Raw genomic sequence first — 23590 nt, 5'->3', positions numbered from 1 at the left:
AGCAGGTACACCATCCAGGGTTACACACCTGTGGCCCGTTTAGCTAGCAAAAAGCCAAAATGTCAGGATTCGACAGCAATCCCTTTGTGGAACCAGTTGATGTGAATCCTTTCCAGGTAAAAGAACACGTACTCTTTGCCGATTTCTGAAAGTTAAACTGCTTAATTTACGAACGTAAATCCCGAGAGTGAAACCTGTTTGGTTGGTCGGCTTCCAAGACTCGCCTTATTTGACTACGTGGTGAGACTGACAGATGGATGGACCAGTTATATTTGACGATGTAAAATGCAAACCAATGACAAGCCGCAGGTGATCGAGGAAGTCTATTTTTTATTAAGGAGTATCTTGCGTTGTTTTAAAATATAGATTAGTACGCAAAAAAGTAAAGTTTTAATTTCAGTGTAAGTAATATAAGGAGTATAAAAGGTTGTGTAGAGTCTGTCTTTAATGCCGCTGTCACGGCGCTTTTCTTCTGTTCTGGGGCTGCTGGCAGGTGTTCTCGTTGGTACCTGAAATACGATACGTGCGTTGTTTCTCCACTGAGTGTCTGTCTTTTCATTTTTCGCCACTTTCATACTAAAGGGTGCACCATCACACATGCGGTGTGTGTGTTGGGGTGTGGTGTTTTGTTTTATTGTATTGATGATGTGATTTGATATCTTGTGCCCGCCAGGATCCCTCCGTTACTAGGGTAACTAACACCGGCATGGAGGGAACAGACGACTTCAACCCGTTTTCTGCCCGGGCGCTGGTAAGCTTGACCGTATTCAGACCTCACTGTGTACCCACTGCTGCTATTGTAAAAGATAATGGAGCACCTGTCTCATTCCAGAACTCTTATTTTAATTAGAACTATATTAGAATTAGAACATATTTTCTGGAATATGTGCATATTGTTTTCATAGTAAAAAGTTAATTCATAAGTTTTTCACGTTGTGACAGAGAGGGGTGAGATTAGCATGCCATTTATGAAGATTATTTAAATTCCAAAAAAATAGTGCACTAATGTCTGGGAGAAATGGAGACCTCAAACGGTGAAGAGGAGCTGGATTTGGTCAGAAAAGTTAATGTTCAATGTTGCTGCAAATGATTTGCAAATGGAAAGAGAGATTTCCACACTACATTAACTAACTTATTTAACTTATTAACATTGCATTGCTCATTTTAAATAAGTGTTTGTACTGTGCTGCATACACTCCAAAATTTTTTTTTTTGTAAGGTTGTATAACACAGGTTGATCCAGTTATGCATAAATAAAACAAGTCTGTGTGTGTGTGTGTGTGTGTTTGTGTTTGTTTTCTCTTTCAAGAATAATCTCAATGAGACCACCATACCAGCTCCCAATGCCTCTCAACCTGCTGTACTGCAGCCTACAGTGGAGCCCAGCCTTCGGGTCAGTCCAGCAGGGCGTAGGCTAACAGAGCATGCAGCACTCAGTCCGCCCTGTACAGCAGTCTCTGCAGCTCCGGCCTGAGCTCATACACATTAACAGCATATTAGTCCTCAGATTTTGACATACACACCGTGTGACTCATGCTATTATGGCTACATACAGCATTATGAGAAGGTAGCGATATCTCTTGTGAACGTTTTGCTGTGTTGTGAAGGCCACGGCAGCAGCCGCTCAGGCGGAGCTCCACAAACAGCAGGCGGAGCTGGAGAAGAGGGCGGCGGAGCTACAGCGGAAAGAGGAGGAGCTCCAGAACAGGGACACGGCCATGGGTGAGCTGCAATCACATGCCAAGATTACCTAGCAACAGTGCTGCCATTTAGGTGTGGGGGGAGTGAAGGAGGGGGGAAACAATTTTAAAAGAAGCTTATCCAATTGCAGGCAAACAAAACAACTGGCCTCCACTGCCGAGGTTTTGCCCAATAAAGCCTTGCTTCTACCAGGATTTCAGTGAGGAAATCCCTCTAGAATACCAAAGGGTCTGTAAAATGATGTACTACCTCTGGATGTGTAAGTACAGAAGCTTATTGATTATTATTGCTTATTGATTCTTAATGCTTGCATTTTGACTTTTTTTTTGTTTTTTCTTTTAAAAATGTGCCTTTAAACTTTATTGCAATGCACTGGATTTTTCAGAAATGGCTGAAGCTCTGTTAGCATTAGTGTTTTGTAGTGATGGCCTTGTAAAGGCAAACATTTTACAAACTCGCGCATGTGAACCGTTTGCTACATTTTGCCGGTGGCTCTTGCTGCCCCTACAGATCACTGCGTGACGCTGTTCCTGAACCTGCTGGCCTGCCTGGCCTTCTTCACGGTGGACACACAGAACGGTGTGGACTTTGGCCTATCCATCCTCTGGTTTGTCCTCTTCAGCCCTGGTGCTTTTGTCTGCTGGTACAGGCCGGTCTACAAAGCTTTCAGGCAAGCTTCCTGTTCTAGGTGCACTTGATCTTCGACGAGAACCGGAGTAGTACAAGCGGTATCTCGGAATGCTGTTAGACTGAAGATGGCAACTGTCTGTCATTTTTATTCAGTGTGCCGGAAGTGAGTGGCTGTAATTTGCATCTGAGGCGGCGTGTTTTTGAAACAGGTCGGACAGCTCCTTCAGCTTCTTCTTTTTCTTCTTCATCTTCTCCTTCCAAGTGGTGGTGTACATCATTCAGAGCGTTGGCATCCCCAAGTGGGGAAACAGGTTAGTTTGATCATGTGACAGTGCTACTGCTTGGGCTGTCTGCAGCCTGTGTCTTTGTGCGTGCATGCATGGTTGGGTGTGTGATTCTGGGTGTGCGTGTGAATGCACTTGTTACTTTTTGTCTTTCCTTTCATGCTTCACCCTCGAGCGGTTGCAGCTCTTTGCTCTGTTCACATGGGCACTGTTTTCTGGTGCCCCCTGTAAACATGGGTCTTCTGTAAATTACTAAATGATTTGACTGTCTTAAGTGAGGGGAAAATCACTTCTCTCGTAGTAGGTATGCACTTTTCCAGAAAACATTTTAATTTTTGAAATATTATTTTGATGGATACATGTTATCTGTCTCTTGTAGTGTAAGACTACAGATCCTTGTGAATTGTACTGTGGTGGTGTGTGTGTTTTCTTTAAGTGGTTGGATCACCTCAATCTCTGTGATCAGAAGTAATCTTGCAGTTGCGGTCTTCATGATGGTCGTTGCTGGGTTCTTCACAGTCAATGCAGTGCTGGCTACCATCTTGCTCAAAACTGTAAGTCATGTGTGAGTCAATCGTAGTACAGATTATACCCTAATATTTTTAGCATCAACTTGGTATCAGTAGAATTAATGGCTCTGTAGTTACACCTGGGCAGGGTTTCTGTTTACAGTAAGGATTGAGGGTCAGAGAGCTACAGGGTGTTACAGCACAAGAACATGTGAAACTGATCCTTCAGCTATGGTGTACAGAGCTCTTCGAGCAGTTGCTGACGCTTTGGTCTGGACTGCTGCCCACCCCCCCCCAGGTCCATGGGAAGTACAGGCGGACTGGCGCTAGTTTCCAGAAGGCTCAGCAGGAGTTCTCTCAGGGTGTCGTCACCAGCAACACCTTCCAGACTGCAGCCTCCTCCGCAGTGCGAGGAGCGTTTCAGTGACTCCGGAGTCAGGCTGCCTCAGTCTGCACCTTGAACTGTTAGTCCAGTCCTCCGAAGCAACTCTACTCTGCCCTGCACCCTTCACTACCAGTTTAAGAGCGTTGTGCCGTCTTTGGTTACTGAAGGAATGCGTGGATATGGTTACTAAAGGAACATGTGATAGGTGCTCTTTTAGAGAGGGGAAATGGAGAGTTTAATCTGGTTGTTTAAGCTCTGCGATGTAAATGAATAGTCATATATTAACTATTATTTAAAAGGTATTTACCAATTGGGATTTTTTTCTCACCAGTACAGTAGTACTGTATTTAACTACACACTATTTAAAATGTTTGAATCCTAGTGCTACTTCACTTAAACAGTAGGGGGCACTGCAGGTATAGTGTTCTCCATGCATGAGAAGGCTGTTGCATCACTACCAGCCAGATATATCCCCACTTGTATCCTCAGTCATGAGCAGCACCAGGCATGACTGGGGCTCAAACCTGAATCCCACATATGCAACACACTGGAAACTGTCTGTAGACATCAACTCATGTTGATTTATTAAAAAAAAACATTAAAATAGCGGAAGGAAGATTTATTTCTCCAGGGAAATTTGATGTGATCCTTTTAAGGGCATTTCTATAACCATGGGCACAGTCAAAAATATTAGCAGTAATTCTAACTAACAGCAATTTTTGTTTGTCTTTTGTAGGATCTCAAATTGATTAACATGAAGGAGCCACTAATTATAATAATTGTTCCACATTTCTCCCAAATTGCATTACTGTCACAAAAATGTCCGTTTGTGCCAACTGGGCTGTTTTAAAATAAAACTTTGGTAGTCACATGGCAATTTTTGAACTTTAACTATCCATGTAACTACTTCAAGATTTAAAATTCCCTTTTAAATATTGCTGTGACAGTATTCTTATACATTAAAGGTATTTACAAAAAATATATAAAACTTAATTACTAAATGAATTTTAAAAAGTTTGAAATCTTTTGTGTACACAGCTTGTACCTCATGCGTCTGTGATGATCATGACTGCTCATCTTTTGGTCAATATCAAATGCTTTCTTTGAAGCATATTGGTTCATTTATTTTTATTTTTTTAAATTACATTTAAAACTACATTAATCTTAACCTAACACTGCTCAAAGCATTTTGTTAGTTTGGTTTTAAAGTTTTGGTTCTCAATTGGCTGAAGAATTTCACAGTTGGGGAAATTGGACAACACCAGAGTTCTGCTTGGCTTGTGAACAGAATATGCCCATTGCTATAGAATTATTATTATTATTATTATTATTATTCTTATGAATATGTGGCTGCTAAATTGTTCTGTGTAATAATGAAGTACATGCTTGGACCTATGTTTGGATATGCATTTTGTGTATGTGTGTTAAAGGTAAATGGTGATAATTTTATGGCACATCTTAAGCAAGGAAAAGAATTTGTTTGTTTGTTTGTTTTTGTTTTTCCAGAAAAGACCGTCATGGTGTGGGGGAAATTGTAATGCTACTTCTATGCAATAAACTGTGAGAATGTTCTAGCTTCTTTTCAAACTCTGTACGATACACTGAGGAGCTTAATACATAGATGGGCGTTGAAGATTCAGACTCCATAAAATCCTATTGCAGTCGTTTTTAAGCAACTAACCGGGTTGGAATTTAGTCTGGTATCCTTACCTAGTATTTGTTATGATGGTGATAAGATCTTTTAAAAGTTAATTTTATTACTTGGTTTTTTTTTTTAGATGTTCTATTATTGTGTTAAACTAGATCCTTTGTAGGAGCACATTTATTTAACCTATTTGTTCAGTGATCTCAAGCAATAGCTAAAGAACAAAATCATATTCTGCATGAAAAATAGGGTTGTTTATTTTAATGTTTTGGAGTGAAATGGGATATTTCATGTTCAGATGTCTTGGATGCTCAACCAAGCCCTTACTTACTATATTAAATGCTTTAAATTTCTCAGTCTGTGTTGGAACATTCATTGTACTGGGGGTAATCACTGTAGATATATAATACATTATTTTATGTGTTAAAATATTCCATCTGTTATCTGGTAGCAATATTAAAACACTGGGAGTTCCATCCTCTTGTGCATTTGTTGTCGTATCGTGATCGGTCTGGTAATGACCTGTGTCTTGTTTTACTCTGGATACCTGCTTGATTAAGCTTAGCACCGGCTGATGATCCACACTGCGCATGGAGGATGCCTCTCCTGCCATGCAGAGTTCAGATCTGACCTCAATCTAGCATGTCTAATCCCCTCCATCTAGGGCTTCAGTAGTGTCTGATTATTAGAGGCAGGAGTGATGGATCTAACCTTTGTATTGTGGCTGATTTTCAGGAGTGCAGCTGACCATCCGATCTATGGTATTATATGCGTATAAAAGTACATATTGCATTTGACCAGCAGTGAGCGCTGTTGCCCTCAGACTTGTACTGCAATTCTCAGATTTCCAGATAGACCTTTGTTTTTCTGTTTTTCATGTTGAACATTAATCATTTCTGATTCGATTAGACGTTTCCTTGCAGTTGTTTGCTATTCATACAGAGACTTCAAACAAATTGCAGGTGTGATTTTGTTTTTTATTTTGTTTTTCAGATCTGTGAGTGCAATGACTGGTCTGATTTATCAGAGAACTAATTACATAAATAATGGAATACATTAACAAATATAAATTAACAAATATGTTTAATAAAAAAAAAAAGTGACATCATGTATGGTTGATTCCTGACAAAACATTTCTGAAAAATATCTACAGCAAGACTCCCTCACACAGGTTAATGTAGTTAACTGATGAAGCAGTCAGTTTATAGCAGGGCACCCCCCAGTCATTCTGTCTCTCTCTCTATTCTTTGCGTTTCCCGCCTCTCACTTAACTGTGAGACCCCCTTCAGTGCAGAGGTCTTTTATGTCTCTGCTCTGCTCATCTCTCTCTCTGCCAAGTGACAGGCACAAGCTCGACTGGGAGAAGCGCAGCATCTCCACTGTGAAAGATGCAGCCATTAGTGTTCTTATGTCAGCTCTGTTTTCTACCCATTCAGGCCTCTCATGACTTATTCACTTGTTTATGTATGAAACAGGGGTGGGGGGGGGGGCCATATCCATGACTTATAGATATCCAGCAGGAGCAAAAATGTACTGATTTCAAGCTGTGATTCCAAGCATGCGCAGTAAGAAAATACTGCAGATGTGTGTTTTGTTGGTTAAAGATGATCACTGGTGATCTTAATTGCCTTAAATACCATTAATTTGAAAAGTCTAGTATTTTAATGTCATCAATCTTGAAATCTTAAAAGATTTCCATTTTTAAATTTGGTAATGAGCCCATTTAGAATCTGGCTAGAGATATAAGTCCAGAAACCTTGCTTGGATCCCTGCAGCAAGCCTCAGAAGAACCCTCCACAAAGCGGATTAGTTTCGTCGTCACCTTTTGGCTGGTTTGATAGTGGGGGCAATGTCCCCTTTGATGAGTGTTTAAGCACTGGCAGACCGCAGTGACGCCGCCAAGCACAGAGAGCCGTGGAAGCAAGGCTGGATTAGCAGCCCAGTGTGTAGCACAGGTGCCCTTCACCTCCCGACCGTCAAAGGCCCCAGAAGATTACTGGATCTATGGAGCTATTTTATCCTTCCTATGTTTGGAAAGGTCCCAAAGGACCCAGAACTTGGGCTTGGGACGAGCCATACTCATCATAGCTTTCACAGTAAGTTCAACATCAAGTCCGGCCTTGTGATGTGTGTTTGTGTGTGCGTTTTTAGGTGACAGAACAAAAGGAGAGACTTGTACCTGAAATGTGTTTTCTGTTTTACAAAAGTGAGGGCTAATTGTCATAGCTCTCCTTGGACAGGTCATTCTATTATGTGGAAGTCAGGGCCAATTGGTAAAGACCAACTGATAACAAATTCTTGAAGGATATGACGCCTTCCACTAGGTTCTTTATGGGGTTGTATACGTGTAATGGAATACATGTAAGGCCTTTACGTAATCAGGATACCAAAAATATGATTATATTCCAATACAGTGACAGTAAAAAGCAGTAAATGCTGATGCATTTAAAATAATAAAATAATATGGTGATTACTAGCAGGAAATACAATAATTTTCTTTTTTTCTTTTCTCCCTTCTTTACAATAGTTCTAATAGTACAATAGTTCGAGTGTTTTGTGGATATGGATTATCTTGGTGAAATTAATTTTCTTTTGTTATTATTTTAAAATAAATAATAGATTATTGGAGTTCAAAGAGCCAGTCATTAACATAGACAGTGAATTTTCCTCATGTTATGTCCTGCAGTTGTTATCATAAGATAAGGATTTACACTTCAGTGATTCAGTGTCGAAAGTGAATTTTGAAAGTGTTGAAAGTAGATTTTATGCCCACTTTTCGACTTGAGTGATACACAATTTTTAAATTGAATAGAATTTTACAGTAGTCATATTTATGATCTCCTAGCAAATGTTTTTAGCTGGTATATTCCGACAAAGTGCCCCAGGCTCAGTATCAAGCTGAGTTGTTCATGAGCCTGGACAAAGAAAATACAGGGGCTTGTGGGCCAGCTAGGGTTTACTGCCGGGGAACGCCTCCACACACCAGTAATCTGAGGCAAACCCCAGCAGAGCCCTGTCATCTTTGAAAATGGACCTGTGTGTCATCCCGTGAAGTTGTTACAGTTTTTTCCACCAAACATGGCGAATCCATGGGAACAAAAAGGTTGCAATGTAGAGGTCCTTTAGGACTGGGAAGAAGCCTCTGTGTGTTTGGAGGACTAGAACCTGTACATGAGTGGTGTGGACTAACGATGCACACTATGAATATGATATAATAATGTGGTTTCATAGTGTTAAGTGGTGCTGCCGTTTCTACCACTATGTAAAGAAGTGTCCTTGGTAAATACCAACATTATGTTTCAAGAGTGTGGCAACTTGCCAAATGCAGCAGACTTGAGGAAGAGAGCGGTACAGGGACTGCTAGAGTCCACAATGGGGCCTGAACATCTGATGCGATGACACTTCCTTGGTCAGAACTGGCCACCAAAGCCGGTCTGCAAAGTCTGCACTTCTACGGAGAGGTCAAATGATGGGAGGAATTGGAACTAAGCAAACCTGCTTTTTCCGACCTGCCAGGACAAACCTACTTTCGGTCCTGCCACATGCTTTGAACTCACACCACAATGATCTGCTAGCAGTAGCAGGTCATTTTTCCTTGATTGTCTATTAATAATTATAGCTAGCGCAGCACTAATGGTGTTTATCCGAGTGCTGCTTGAAAATGATTGCTGTGAGAGTGATTTATTTGTTTGTTGTTTTTCTACAGCTTGCTTCGTCTGGCCTGTCCCACCTGACTGAGTCCTCTTCCAAACAGAGAAGTGTGTGCACACAAGTTTTCTCTTGACTTTACTTCATATGCATTCCTGATTGTCATAAATTATTTAGCGATATTTAATGGTTCATTTATTATAAATCTACTCACTCTACAGATACAGCCTGCCTACAGATGGATGTAGATTTAACTGCTGTGAACTTCGTTATGTTTACCAGCACAAGGCTTAAATGTTCAAACGATAATATTCAAATTTGATTGGCTACTGTGATAGTAATCTGCCATTCCTTTATGTAGAATACAAAATGCACATTAAAGAAGCTTTCTCTCCTGTTTAGGAGGGTGTTGGCATTGGCATTGCTTCATGGACGGAAGCCTCTTTTTCCAAGTAAATGATCCTGTAGCAGCCATTTCATGTACATATTACTGTAGTTAGACTAAGGCGTATGTCTATCATGACTGTAGACTGGTATATTACCATCTGGCCATAATTACAATGTTAAAAACATAGTTTTATTAGCTGTTTTCTAGTTTATAAACTTGATTTTCACAAATGCACTGTTGTGGCCATACTGACTCAGGACTGAAGGAGACTGATATTCTAGAACTCATTGGCAGAGTAATCAAATTACTTTAACAGGTAATGGCTAATAGAATACACTATTAAAGTAACCCTCACAACCTTGAGTCTTTATTTACTTTTCGTCTGACTGGTTGCAGCCATATTTTATTCCTACTTGCCACACAAACTATTGCCTCTATCCAACAACCCTTAAGCCAGCGTTACTTTAAATGTTAAACTATTTAACATGCAGAGAAAATAAATGGTAGTATTCATCTTTTAAGCCATTATTGACTTTTTCATAAACAAAAATTCATTTGTAGTTCAATTACTCTAAATTACTACATATAACAGTAGCAAACTTTTAGAGAAAGGGTTCAGTAGGTATGGTTAGCATGCACTTGCTTTGCCTTGCTGTGAGCCCAGGAGCCTTTGGTAGCAGCGTAGTGGGATAGCTTGGAGGAATTAAAATGAAAGTTGAATTCAAATGACTGTGTAGCAGCTTTTTCCTCCCTGAACTCACGCTGTGCCCTGACTTGTTTCTGTAATACAGACATAAAGATGATCCCACACGTTCTTATTTTATATATCAGACCTAATATGTAAGTTAAGTCTTTAACCTGCAGTACTAGGCAACATTTTCACCTGTGGTCATCAGGTGGTGAAGCCTGGCTTTTTGCAAAAACAGAGGTTCCTCCACAAAAATGAAGGCCATACTAGCCAGAAGAATTAGCTGAGTTACAAAGCGGTAGGTAGGTGTTTCTCCCTCCTCGTCAGACCTCGTCTCCATTATCTCTCACAGTAGTTCTCCCTTGGTGAGCATGAAATCTGTGTGCCCTGTGTCGCAGCACATCTGCCCCGCCTGTCTCCTCTCCCTAGCCAGAGCTGGACTCAAATGAATCTTCTGCTTATTATGCACACTCACACCTTAATATCTTATAACTTAGCATGCCTGGGATTCCTTTGGTGCCTTGCCGCATTAAATATTCAGTAAATGATTATCCGTCTCCTTGTTTAATGCGGTGTTATGCGTGGCACGCTAGAGACAGCGTAGCTGGTTATAAAGGGCTCGTTCTCCCCGATGGGAGCGGACAGGTGTGGGCCTGGATGAACCCGTCCTTGGCTCTCCCGTGTGAAGCTCCACGAGTCCATGGCCACACGTTCCGTTGTGCTCTGTGTTCGCCACTAACAGCGTCGGTCAGTACGGCAGCAGCACGTGACCTAGTGCCTGGAGACAGGGGAGGCCACCCGGCCGCTGCGACGCGTGCTCTGAATCTGCAGCATGCTCCGAGGGGAAATTTCTTGGGTTTTAATTATGCAAATAGTAGGAGGTGAGTGCAACTCCCCTCAGCCTCTGTATGGACAGATGAGCTAAGTCTGCCATAGCTGCACCTTTGGATCAATACAGCACGGCCACGTTGTTATTTTTCAGACATGTTTACTCTACGTTGTTGCGGTTGAGATTGGATGTTCTGCTGCATTCTGCAACACCTACTTTACAGTGTGAAGACTGTTGAAAGGTCTTTTCAGTGCATTTTCTAGGTCCACATCTGATCCAGTAGGTTATATGAATTGTGAGAATGATTGTTTAGGTTTTTGGGTGGATATATATGGATACCTATGCATATGTTCAAAATTGTAGTCAAGTGCACAAGTTTCCAGGGAAACAGGAAATCTCAGAACAGCATCCTTCATCAGTTGTGCAAACTATTTAATTTACAATTTATGGTCTATATTAATCTGCTCTCTTCATTAATTTCAAAATGTATCTGCTTGCTAACAGCCACAGTCACAGAGAATGTTTAAATGCCATGGAATATGATAGCCCGCAGGTAGAGGCTACGGCCCCGTCGCGTTGAACAGCAGCAGCCGTTATTGAGAGGGTCACGGCCGTACCCCATCCATCACGGGCAGCCCTCTGCTTTAAATAGCTCCCTGTGCACTCGCTGCATTGTTTTAAAGGCTCAGCCACAGCACCCAGGCAATGCAATTACCGTGTTTAAGGGGGCCTATCTCCAAGCCAGGAACAAATGCCCCTTAGAGTATAATTACATTGCTAGGAGTAGCTTGATGGCCAACTTCGAAATTATGTTTCTTCACCAGATCGATTTCTTTCGGACCAGTGCAATCTGAATTAAACCCATGGTGCTGGGAGATGCGTAAGCATATCTTAAAAAATAAATAAATAAATAAATAAAATAAATAATTAAAGATGAAATATTCATCCATTTGCCTAGGCTGCCTCTGTAGCCGGCAACAATTAATCTTATTCAGGAATGAAAAATGATTAATAATGTTTTTTTCTTGTCACAAAAACCTGTTTTATTTGAAATGCATGCCTAATCCTGTATAAATATTGGTTTGTTGTCATTGGATGATATTCTGGGAAATTCAGGCAATGAAATACACATTTTTCTTCTTCTGCAAATGCAAAGCTCATCGTGCATTTGTGATGTTTTTTCTCTGCTGAGCAGAAGGCCCTTTACCTTCTCAGCCCCTCTGCACACCTTGGCTCAGTGCTTCAGGAGTTTGGATGGATGATCTAGTCAAACTGGAGAATAGTGTACTGTTCATCCAACAGAATAGCATCCACTTTGTAGTCATGTTGCACTGTGGGGAAAATGTGATTCCAGTTTTGTTTCATTACATTTGTGAGATTCTACATTTCCCTTATGTGTGGAAATTTTGTAAATAATAAGTTCCTGTTCTGAAAGGACTTAATTTCCTTCAAACATTACTCCCTGTTCAAAGGCCTGTTCAATAAGCATTAAAGATGTGCACAAACTTAATCAAGGTTTTGGGGATTTAAGAGCTTATAAATTGCTTGTGAACCATAAAGCTGTACTGTGCCTTCTAGGAAATCTAGGAAATGAGACAGAAGCCATGTTTTCAGCTTTTCCCTCCTGCTAACGTACGCCGCACACGGACTGCTCTTATCCTGCCTGTGTAAACCTGAGCAAAGACCAGCTGAGCTAAAAGCAAAGCAGTCAGAAAGCATTTTAGTGTCTCTGTGTCCTAACCCTCCCTCCTTCTCTGGTGAAAGCAGGTCATTTCCCACAAACGTTCTTGGACGGACAAGGACCTAATGGCAAAACAAGTCCAGGACTTTGGGCGCAACATCAACATCTAGTTTTCTGTTACATAAATGCCAGCGTTACCACTTTGAAGCCGTGACACGGACGATAGGAGGTTTGCGCTTTACGTTTGCTTTACCGTGGACACTTACTGTGCAGAGGGGGGCGGGGAGGCAGACGGAAGGAGGTTGGAGGCAGGAGGGAGAAGCTCTGACCCCTGGCTGGAGGAAGGTGGAGGGGCGTGCCTGGCTGACACGTTTCAGGGGTCTGGTCACAGAAGGACTAGGAGAGGCAGATGGGGTGGACGCGATCTGCACAGGCAGGGCCACGGGCCCACACACCTGTTACACTTCGTCTCCAATACATCAGACTCACCCAGGGCCTCCCGTAACACATGAGCAGACCTAGCAGCTCTGCCGTTTAATAAGCTCCCCTCTGGGTTAGTACAGATGCAAATTGGATTTTAAAAGTGTAATTTCATAGGTGTAAAACCAACCAATGAAATGATGGGGAAGACCCAAGTGCAAGAATCAAATAATATACAGAGGACGAGCGCAGCTCAGAGCGGCGTGCTAACCGTTGGTGATGTGTGTAAGCCGTGCTTTGCCACAGGACGAGGTACAGTGGTGTTCTGAGCCAAGTTCATTCTCGTGTACCTGTTCAGTGCTTCTGTCTGATCTCCCACTTGAAAAGTGCATGACTAATGACTTGAGTTTGCATACGAACATTGAACCACGAAAATGAAAATGCATTCAGTCTCACTTAGGCCAGAGGTGGCTAGAGTAACTTAAACTTGTACTCATTTACTGTTACTTATATAATAATAATAATAATAATAATAATAATGAATTAATTCAATTAAAATAATAAGTAGAAGTAAAAGTACTCATTCAAAGCTTCTAGTTACTTCATTTGATCTTATTTAATAATCAAAATAAAATGCAAAATCACAGGCTAATTTAGACAGCACATAAAAATGCCAAATGTAATAAGTTCAAAACATAATTTCTCTTCAAGTTAATTGTAATAAAATAAACAGAATGTAAAATAGCCATTTGCAAACTCAAATCAGGACTAATTAATATGCTATATTAAAGCAGTAGACTAACAAAAGAAACAACATAAGATAATTACATATATGAAATCCACAAGAAACACTGCTATAAAAGGTTCAGACTTACTCTCTAATTTATGCTCTTATATTCTAGACTTTACATGGGTTTCCACACACAAAGGCACATATTCACAGAGGCCGCTCCAACCAGCATTCATTGTCATTATGTTATAAATAATCTGACACCAACAGAATAACTGTGAGCCCCGGGTGCCCCTCTGGCCTGGGGCCCAGCACCTCTGTGTTCTACTGGTGCTGAGCAACAATTTCTTACTTTTAGGAAAGGTATGCCAAAGATTCATACTGCCGGAGAATGGACCGGAAAGGGACCTCTCCAGCACTCCTGACTGTATGTTTGCTACCTTCTCTTCATTGATGTGGCTATTGTTTGCAAGGGCATCATTCATTATCTAAGATGATCTCAAGATGTTTCTTGATGTGGTCATACTGTTTCAAATACTGTTACTCATCTATCATGCAGTATAGCAGGGCATTGTTTTGGAGCTATGTCAATTAAAAAGGTGAATATATAGATAAACACCAAAAGAACAGTCACAAATTGCATCTCCTGCTGATGGCAATTCAGATAAAACCACCAAAATCTTTTTTTTTTTAATTTAAAACTCAATTTTGGATTGTTTTCTATTGTAAAAAAGCATTCCTATTCCTAAAGATATTTTCTCAGTGTTCTATTTGTACAGCTTACTTTTTTTTTGCTATGGTAATTAATTAATGCACACATCACTATGAATTTATTTATTTAATTAAAAAAAACAACAACACCTTATCAGTTTTCAAGATGCCTTCCTCTGTGGCCCAAGATGTTCCGAACTGTAGCTGCAGCAATCGGCTCAGGACCGTTTGTGACCTTTCTGAACCAGTTCTGAATTCCGGTCTGTAGTGCTATAAGGACAGGAGTCTGTGGGGGTGTTAGCAGGGGTTTACAGGAGTCTGTGGGGGTGTTAGCAGGGGTTTACAGGAGTCTGTGGGGGTTTGTGGGGGTGTTAGCAGGGGTTTACAGGAGTCTGTGGCGGTGTTAGCAGGGGTTTACAGGAGTCTGTGGGGGTTTGTGGGGGTGTTAGCAGGGGTTTACAGGAGTCTGTGGGGGTGTTAGCAGAGATTTACAGGAGTCTGTGGGGGTGTTAGCAGGGGCCTGAAGATTCCAGCTTCTTCCTTCTCCTATAGCTGGGAAAGAGATTTTGGCAGAGCACCCATATGCACAGAGGATTCTTCCTAGAGGATGTGAAGAGCCATGGTAGCAACAGGTTTCCTTACAGCTATGTTCTCATCCAAAAATGTCAAATCCATCTGCATTCGGCCTATAAAAACAGAACCCGCTGGTTACATTAATATCATTACTTACCTGCTCAAGTTCAGTGTGGATTTCCTGTTCCGCTTGCTGCTTTTAAATGCGCACTAGCTTTTCTACGACAAGGAACGGGGGAGTTCCAGCGTGTGCGTCAGGGGCGAGGGCACTGCGATTTGCATTCACGTTTCAAAAGCCAAGGATGGCGTGCTTGTTTTATTCCACGGTGTGTTACATGCTCTAAACGCAGACGGAGATGTCCTCTTACACGCCTCACTGCCTGCGTCTGCAGTCCTAGCATCAAGCGTAGGGACGAGTGCGAGCACGTGGCACGCCTCCTGTTTTGTGCCTTGTAAGCTGGTATTCAAGACCAGTGTCGGTTTGTTGGCATGAACCCTCTATTGAAGAATAAAATGTAAAATAAAGTTACAGGTGTTATAAAATAGACTCATAACAAAGAAAAGCCTGCTCCAATTCAAACACAAATAACTGAATAAACAAACAAACAAACCCTAGCCAGCTGGAGAAGGTATTGGCAAGCAAACTTGGCTCAAGAAGTGAACATCACAAAATGAAAAATTGTAAGAATAGTTCCCACTCAGTGTTCACTATTGATATTACTAATCTATCATAGCTAAAATAAAACTTGGCCAGATTGGTCAAAGGAAGTCATTAGGATTCTTTTGATTGGTAAACAGAGTAATCTGTGGTGTATTTGAATGAAATGCACAAATTTGCATTTAATTAAAATTATTTAAATGTGTAATGGAAGGAACACAGATTAATGTAAAGTAGTAAATGCAAAAAGAAAAATTTGTTAAAAAAGTTATTTAAGTAAATGTGTTACTACTCCCCTGCTGAGTTAAGAGCTGTCTGTCATCCAAAAATATCCACCCCACAGAGGTCTTGTGGTCAGACCACCTTTGAAGGGCTAAAGGTTAGCTATGTTTCTGAGTTTATACGTATAAAGCAATACCAAAAAAAAGAAAAAATGGTATGCAATGGTATGGGATTTCATTTTCACCTTACAAGTCTAACACTTTTAGTTTAGATAAAGAAGCAGGCTATGGTGTGCATGGCCTTCATAATGGTACATCCTTCTTGATGAAGTCAGTTCTGTACATTGTTTCACAAACTACAGAATAGTGCTTGTTTATGACTGAGCTAGAAAGCACCAAAGGGCCAATTAATGTCTTGTTCAAACACCACAATACCAAATACATTATCACAAAGGAGTCTGATGTTGTTTGCATAAAAAGATTGGTTACCTAAACTTGTGAAAGAAAACCTCTGGTATTTGCTAACACCCACCCGCCCCCCAACACACACACACACGTCTGCCCATCTTGTACGCTAGCTCACTTGTTTACCTTCCTCTGCTCAGTAACTCTGATGTACTCTTCTTTAGTCACTTTGAACACACAGGTGAACAGCAGGCCTTTATAGCGAGGCTCTGCCTTGCTTGCTGCTGCCAGGTACTGAAATGCCGTCAGCATCGGGCGTTTAATTCTGGCTGCTGTTACGGTCGCGCTGAGCTTCTCCGGTTCTGCTTAGACCAAAAGTCAGCCCTGCAGAGTCAAAAAACTTTATGGAAATGCAATCAGTCTGTATCCATAACGCCCACTATTAAGATGCAGAATTACGAATACCTATGTGCTGTGGTTAAATTAATTTTCCTAACATCGTTCAGAGTTCATTTGGACAGTACATTCATGCTGGTCTATGGTTGTAGAATGTAGGAAATAGATTAATCCTGTGAAATTAAACCCTTTGGGGACTTTCAGTGGCGATTCAGTGGAGATTTAGAAGAGACATAGACCGTGGAAGGCCATTAGAGTATTGATTTAAAGTACTGCACTAGCTGAGAATGTGATTTTTCAAAATAAGTTGCTTGAGGGTTTAAGATATTAGTTTGTAATGTGAGGAACTGGACTAAAGGTGAAACCAAGTACTGGGGATGGAGCGAAATGAGGAGAGTAAAAGAGGTTGCAGCGTAATGATATCAGGGTCTTCATGTCCCTTGTCATTAGCCAAGGCAATCGACTGCATTCATTTGCTTATCACTGAGGAAAAATGTTTTAAAGGGACCATATCTTGATTAGATGATACAGAACTGAAAATGGTGTGTATCTGCTGAATGGGAGACTCCACCAAATAGACCCCATGTTGATCAGGATGAAGAAAACCCACACAGGTGATCATTTTCCATAAATCTGCAGGGAACATTTCTCTTGCATCTGTTGTTATTTCACTCAAATTGAGTAAAATATTTATAGAGTTAGGGTTAGGGTTAGGGTTAAGGATAGGGTTAGGATTAGGGTTAGGGAGAGGGAGAGGGTTAGGGTTAGGGTTAGGATTAAGGTTAGGGTTAGAGATAGGGTTAGGGTTAGGGTTAGGGTTAGGGTTAGTGATGGGGTTAGGGTTAGGGTTAAGGTTAGGGTTAGGGTTAGGGTTAGGGTTAGGATTAGGGTTAGGGTTAGAGATAGGGTTAGGGTTAGGGTTAGGGATAGGGTTAGTGATGGGGTTAGGGTTAAGGTTAGGGTTAGGGCTAGGGTTACAGATAGGGTTAGGGATAGGGTTAGTGATGGGGTTAGGGTTAGGGTTAAGGTTAGGGTTAGGGTTAGGGTTAGGGATAGGGTTAGTGATGGGGTTAGGGTTAAGGTTAGGGTTAGGGTTAGGGTTAGGGCTAGGGTTACAGATAGGGTTAGGGATAGGGTTAGTGATGGGGTTAGGGTTAGGGTTAAGGTTAGGGTTAGGGTTAGGGTTAGGGTTAAGGTTAGGGTTAGAGTTAGGGTTAGGGTTAGGGATAGGGTTAGTGATGGGGTTAGGGTTAGGGTTAAGGTTAGGGTTAGGGTTAGGGTTAGGGTTAGGGTTAAGGTTAGGGTTAGGGTTAGGGTTAGGGTTAGGGTTACAAATAGGGTTAGGGTTAGCCAGCTCCCTGTGGCAGGGAGGAGGAAGGGTTAGGGTTAGGGTTAGGGTTAGGGTTACAGATAGGGTTAGGGTTAGGGGTTAGGGTTAGGGTTAGGGTTAGGGTTACAGATAGGGTTAGGATTAGCCAGCTCCCTGTGGCAGGGAGGAGGAAGCCAGCAAGAAGCTGAGAAAGAAGAATGCAAAGACTGTGACTGATACCAGATTCGACAGAGTAATGTGTGTGTGTGTGTGTGTGTGTGCGTGTGTGTGTGTGTGTGTGTACCTGCCTATGCTTCATTGTAAGAAAAGTCCAGTTATGAGAGCATTTGCCATAGTCAGTGGCAAAGGCATGTTTGTCTTTGCCTTTTGATTAATGCCAGACATATTACTGCAGTTTTGCACTCAGTATGTTTACAATTGTTCTCCACTGAATGTTATGTAAAGTTTAATGACTTTAGAATTTAGCCATTTATCAGTGGTTAGTTTCTGATTTATTTTAGCTGTTAAAACATTAGCCTCCAGGCTGTTTCCTGTTGGGTCTGGTTGGTGGTACAGCACTTGAATAAGTCATTCTGGGTAATTCAGTCCAGGTTTGGGGGAAGAAAGAGGGTCTTTTACCAAGGTCAAAGAGGACACAAAGAGACCCGAGGAAAGGGGGTAGAAAGACAATTGGGAGGCAGAGCCGGGACACACAACCCCACGGCCTTTGCTTTCATTTCCTTACATTAATTGATGAGTTTCTGTAACGCATTTTAGCCTTAGATCCCCTTAATCGTTAGGGAGACTTCAAATGACACCGTGTTCAAAATCTGTGTGGAACGATGCTTTTGGACAACCAGATGTCCATTAGTGTAACAAATGCACAACAGCTACCTCATCTGTCTGGCTACTGCTGCATTTCAAGAGCAGATATGGAGGCATCGTGTTTCCAGGCAGAATGTGGTGCTTTTTGAGAAATGACGCGCTGCGGAATGCCATTTGGCAATGAATCCAGCATGTGTTGGGTTCCACAAAAATGTGTGTGTTGCGGTAGAGAGCAGAGCACCAGGCAGGGTCAGGGCTGCAGTGTAGCACCTCATCACTCATAACGAGCCCGAGGAACGTTTGTTTGCATCTGGTGCGCTGCCCTGGGTTCGGTTACATTCAGATGCCTCGCTCAAGGGACTTAGAAGCACCATTTTGAATGCAGCGGCCATTTGAAGAGTTTGTCGATGAAGGATGCCTCATCCTGCAATTTAAATTACCTTTTTCCCACTTGGCTGGTGAAACCAATGTAATACTTAATTTTCCTCACAAGGACAGACAGATAGTCCTGTTCTTGTCCGTAGGGTGGTATGATATTTTCTTTCTGCTGAAGCTGTTTGAATGCCCAAATGAATGTGGTGTTAAAGGGGACAGTTAAGATAAACTAATTAAACTAAGGTAACTTGAAAAGTTTAATGTACATGCTTAGGTAAACAATTTCCATAATACCAATAATATTGCTGTCAGTCAATACACTTAAACAATCAAGTTATGCGCTGCAATATATTCTAAATATCTTATTCTTATAAGATTGAATGGTTGAATTGCTGGTTTCACATGAGGGGGTTAATAATATATCTGAATGTGGTAAATACTGAACTAAGCATTCCACTGTGTAGCGGAGGAAAGTTGTCATACTGCTCTCTACTGTTTGCGTTCACAACAGAGGTTAACATTTTGCCCTAATTGTGAATTGGTTTGAAGAACTGGGAGTTTAAAATATCAATAAAAGACTCCTGTGTGATATAACAAAACTGCTCAAAAGAGGATGCAAAGGGGGAAGGTTTTTGTCTGTGGTTTTTTAACTCACAGACTGGCATCCTCCCACACCCCCCTCATGTCAAGCATATATGTATACTTATCAGTCATATGGCTGCCAACCAACAATATTAAACCGGTTAGCTCATCACTGTAGTGAACAGTGACATGTTGAATGGTGAGCGCAGTGTAGAAATGGAGCGTCTCTTTTACCTTCTGTCTAAGACATCCTTTCAATAAACATATGCTACAAAGTGCCATTTTGTAGTTATCTTAAAGGCCTAAAGGTAACGACACACAATATCATCTGCTACAATAAGCAGTGGAAATCATCTCTCATGCTGGAGCAACCCGGCTGATTCCGAAGGACAAGCGTTTTAAAATGAAGTGCCTGCTGTATGCTTATCTAAACATGCATGCACATGTAACAAAGTATGTGTGTGCGCGCGCGCGTGTGTGTGTGTGTGTGTGTGTGTGTGTGTGTGTGTGTGTGCGTGCGCGTGTGTGTGCGTGCGTGCGTACGTGTGTGTGCGCGCGCGCGTGTACGCTCGTGCGTGTGTGCGTGTGCGTGTGCGTGTGCGTGTGTGTGTGTGTGTACAATATGGATGACGTTTTCTGTAACAGCTTCCTTCTGCGCTGCACGTCGTGTGTTTGCAAAGTGGTCATGGGCACATGTAGCGGACAAAGGAAATGTGAGAGAAGACCTAAACAGAATGTCTCATTATTTAGAAAATCTTTAAACCTTTGCAGTGTACAAGTAAGAAGAGAAATTTGATAGCTTTTGCAAGTTGGAGCAATTTTTATTTGAAAAGCAATTAATTTGACCCTTTTCTGGATCAGTGGTGGTGATAACCGTGGGTGTTTACAAATTCAGACTTAAATAATCCAGCCAAAAATAAAACTGCACACCAGATACTAGTGACCAGTAATGTAAAAAATAGACCCAAGACCTGAAACATGAATAATAAGTCAGGTAATTGTATGCAGTTATATTTATTATACTGTTCCTTACACAAATCCATGTCCCTCTACACACACACACACACACACACACACACACACACACACACACACACACACACACACACACACACACACACACTCACACACACACGCACAAGCACACTTGTGCATACATATTTCAATTAATGAAGTGACAGTAGATGAGGTTCTGGTGAGTTTGTGAGAACGCTGGCACACATCTTGGCGATGTGGCCGTGTGTCTTGGCTGGCAGTGTGGCACATATCTGGCAACTTGTGTGTGGAGCCCTGGTGAGATAGCAAGGAGTGCTGCCAGTTGGTGCTCACCAGATTATTGAAGTTGTCCCCTCCAGTAAATTGCTGTTACACCTGTTCAGTGCGACTGAGTGGGCTCCACCAGTGCAGCTCCATATGCCATGCTGACGCCAGTAGTGCCCCACCACGAAGCACCTCCTCATCACCTCCTCCTCATCCCCAACATCACAGTAAAGCACAGAGACCCATTAAGACATTAAGCTGTTTTTCATAATGTGCCAATCAACCTTTCCTGTTGTTAGGTTTTTTTATTTATTCTGCAGTAGTTGGTATTTCTAACTGCCTTCTATAGGGCATCTTAAGGACGTGTGCCTGTATCAGCTGTTATTACCAAGCAACATGCATATGCAGTTGCTTCCCTAATTTCCTGAACTCGTAGGGAGAGAGATTCTACCCGCTGAAGTCATAAATGCATTTAAACATCACTCTCACAGGACACCATGTTTGAATCTTTAAGTCCCTTTAATATTTAAGACATAGTATAATGTCTTTGCATATTAGGAAGCTGAAAATACACGTTGTCTTGATATGTTTGCTGTCTACTACTGTTGATAAGGGAATTGTCATAATCTGAATACCAATCATCATCATATCAGAGTGAAAGATGTGAGTTTACCAGCTAAATATGTTTTGTTTGTCAACGGCACGGGTCAAGTCTGCTTGTATACTATCAGCTAATAGATAAACAGAAACGTTTGTGCTTTCTTATTCTGCAGTCTTAGTTGTATGTCGCGCCTGCCTCAGTGAATCCAGGGAAAATCCTTTGTAGTTTAAGTAAACTGATAAACCGATGTGTAATGTATATTAAAAGACATGAATAGCGTTTGCAGAATTTCATGAATAAATTTAACACAACTATGCACTATTGCCATATACATTATGACTCCTTATGTTACATTAGGACTCCTTTATGTCACATTAGGACTCCTTATGTTACATTAGGACTCCTTTATGTCACATTAGGACTCGTTATGTTACATTAGGACTCCTTATGTCACATTAGGATGCCTTGTGAGGAATCGGATCTTCTCTTGCCCACTGAGTAATACAGCACAAAATAATAACAGCATAACCGAACATTAAATAAACATGTGATAAGGTGTTACTATGGCGCTGGCTGTCACAGCCCGTGTGATAATACCATGTAATATTACTGTCACAGTTTTCTGGATACCACAGAGTAAAAGATGACTTCTAGTGCTGGAAACCTGATGGAAACTGGGAACAGGCTTTAGAGATGTTATGCTACTAACAGGAGGCACTGTAATCGGGTTTGCTGAGCTCTGCTGATGAGCCTGCGATTTCCCACCAGGAACACACTGTGCCTACCTGTCAAACAGATAACACCAGCGATGGGGAAATGCTGCACCTGTTGGCGCTAAGGGGAGGAAGAGTGCCATCACGTTCAGGACAGTATACAAATGAATGAACATGCAAATTACCTGTATATAAGGATAAACAAATCATGACGCTTTTGTCTAATCATCTGAAATAGTTGTTTGCCATTGAAGCAGAAAAGGGGTTTAGCAGCTGTTGGTTTGAACTATGGTCATGAATCTGATCTTAAAAAATGTTTTTGGATTTTAAATGAAAATGTCTTTCATTTATGACACTTAGTACTGTGTAGTGACGACGCCCTGTTTCAACGGGACCCAGTGTGACGACTGAGTCAGTAGACATATGCAAATATCCATTAACCCCATTTATCACAGCTCAGCTTGAGACAGCTAATGTGTACATTCATGTCAAGGTAATCAGCGTGTGATCATATTTCAGTGTCCTGCCGTAGCTTGCAGCATGTTTGCTCTGCTTGTCTCTGTGGATTTGTTTCCATGGTAAAACTTCGGGAAAAAGATACGAGCTGCTAGAAAATGCGTTTAAAAGGGATAATTAAGCCTTGTTTAATTTTATTATTATTGTTGTTAGTTAGTTAGTTTTCTTTCCCCTTATTAAGTGTGGCAACCTTACTTTTAAAAAGATATGACAAATGTTCCTTTTTGCTCAATATTTAGGCTTGTAATTTAAGAATGTTTAGATTTGATTTCATACCATATGCTGATGGATACCAGACACAAGTCCTACCATCTGGAATGCTCCTCTTGATTTCTGTATAACCAAATTGTGCATATCTATACTGACAATAAATTAATCTACATATATGATGTGATCTATACCATGTCTACTGTTAGTTTGTATTGCCACTCCCCATTGAACAAGAGTCACATCTGGAACACAGACATTTCTGAGGCTAATCTTCCCCACTTCACAAAGGACACAAGGCTTCTCAGTTCTGCTTTCCTTTTATGGTTTACTACACTTCCAGATGTCTTTCTCTTTCTTCCTTTCTTTCATATGCTTTTGAACTGCTGTTTAGTACCCTCTGACATATTGAGCGTGATGGCCGATGTATGCAGCAGACTTCCAAACAGCCAACGGGCCCTGGAAAGTTCTTGAAAGGAAACAGAGTGCCTTTTAAAGTCACGTGCCTAGTGGGAATAGCCATCAGCAGACAGGGAGTGCGTGTACTGTCTGTGGGCATTTTCTAAGCATTAGACAATGCTTTAATCCAATCTGCTATTGGTCAGTGAAAGGCGACTCAGATTAGTCATAAAAGCAGACGCTAAATGTCACCATGACATTTGTCTATAACCCCTCAAAATTTGAGGTTCAAACACAGAAT

The 23590-nt window shown here is 41.4% G+C and overlaps 1 protein-coding gene across 3 annotated transcripts; it reads left to right on the top strand.

Moving 5' to 3' along the window:
• Positions 1-5078, top strand: scamp2l (secretory carrier membrane protein 2, like). 3 transcript variants are annotated; one of them, XM_027011670.2, is made up of 9 exons: positions 1-116; positions 674-751; positions 1310-1393; positions 1608-1722; positions 1832-1960; positions 2212-2371; positions 2541-2642; positions 3052-3169; positions 3423-5078. In XM_027011670.2, exons 1-9 carry the CDS (start codon positions 60-62, stop codon positions 3549-3551), a joined length of 972 nt encoding a protein of 323 aa, XP_026867471.2. In that variant the 5' UTR covers positions 1-59; the 3' UTR covers positions 3552-5078. The 3 variants fall into 3 exon arrangements, with proteins under 3 accessions (XP_026867471.2, XP_026867487.2, XP_026867478.2); XM_027011677.2 differs by lacking the exon at positions 1-116 and adding an exon at positions 351-523; XM_027011686.2 differs by lacking the exon at positions 3423-5078 and having other exon boundaries at positions 2485-2642; positions 3052-3162.
• The last annotated feature ends 18512 nt before the right edge of the window (positions 5079-23590 follow it).

The sequence above is a fragment of the Electrophorus electricus genome, chromosome 1, assembly GCF_013358815.1.
Source record: "Electrophorus electricus isolate fEleEle1 chromosome 1, fEleEle1.pri, whole genome shotgun sequence".
Lineage (NCBI taxonomy): Eukaryota > Metazoa > Chordata > Actinopteri > Gymnotiformes > Gymnotidae > Electrophorus > Electrophorus electricus.
The sequence above is the reverse complement of the archived record's forward strand: the minus strand, read 5'-3'. Positions and strand labels throughout refer to the sequence as shown.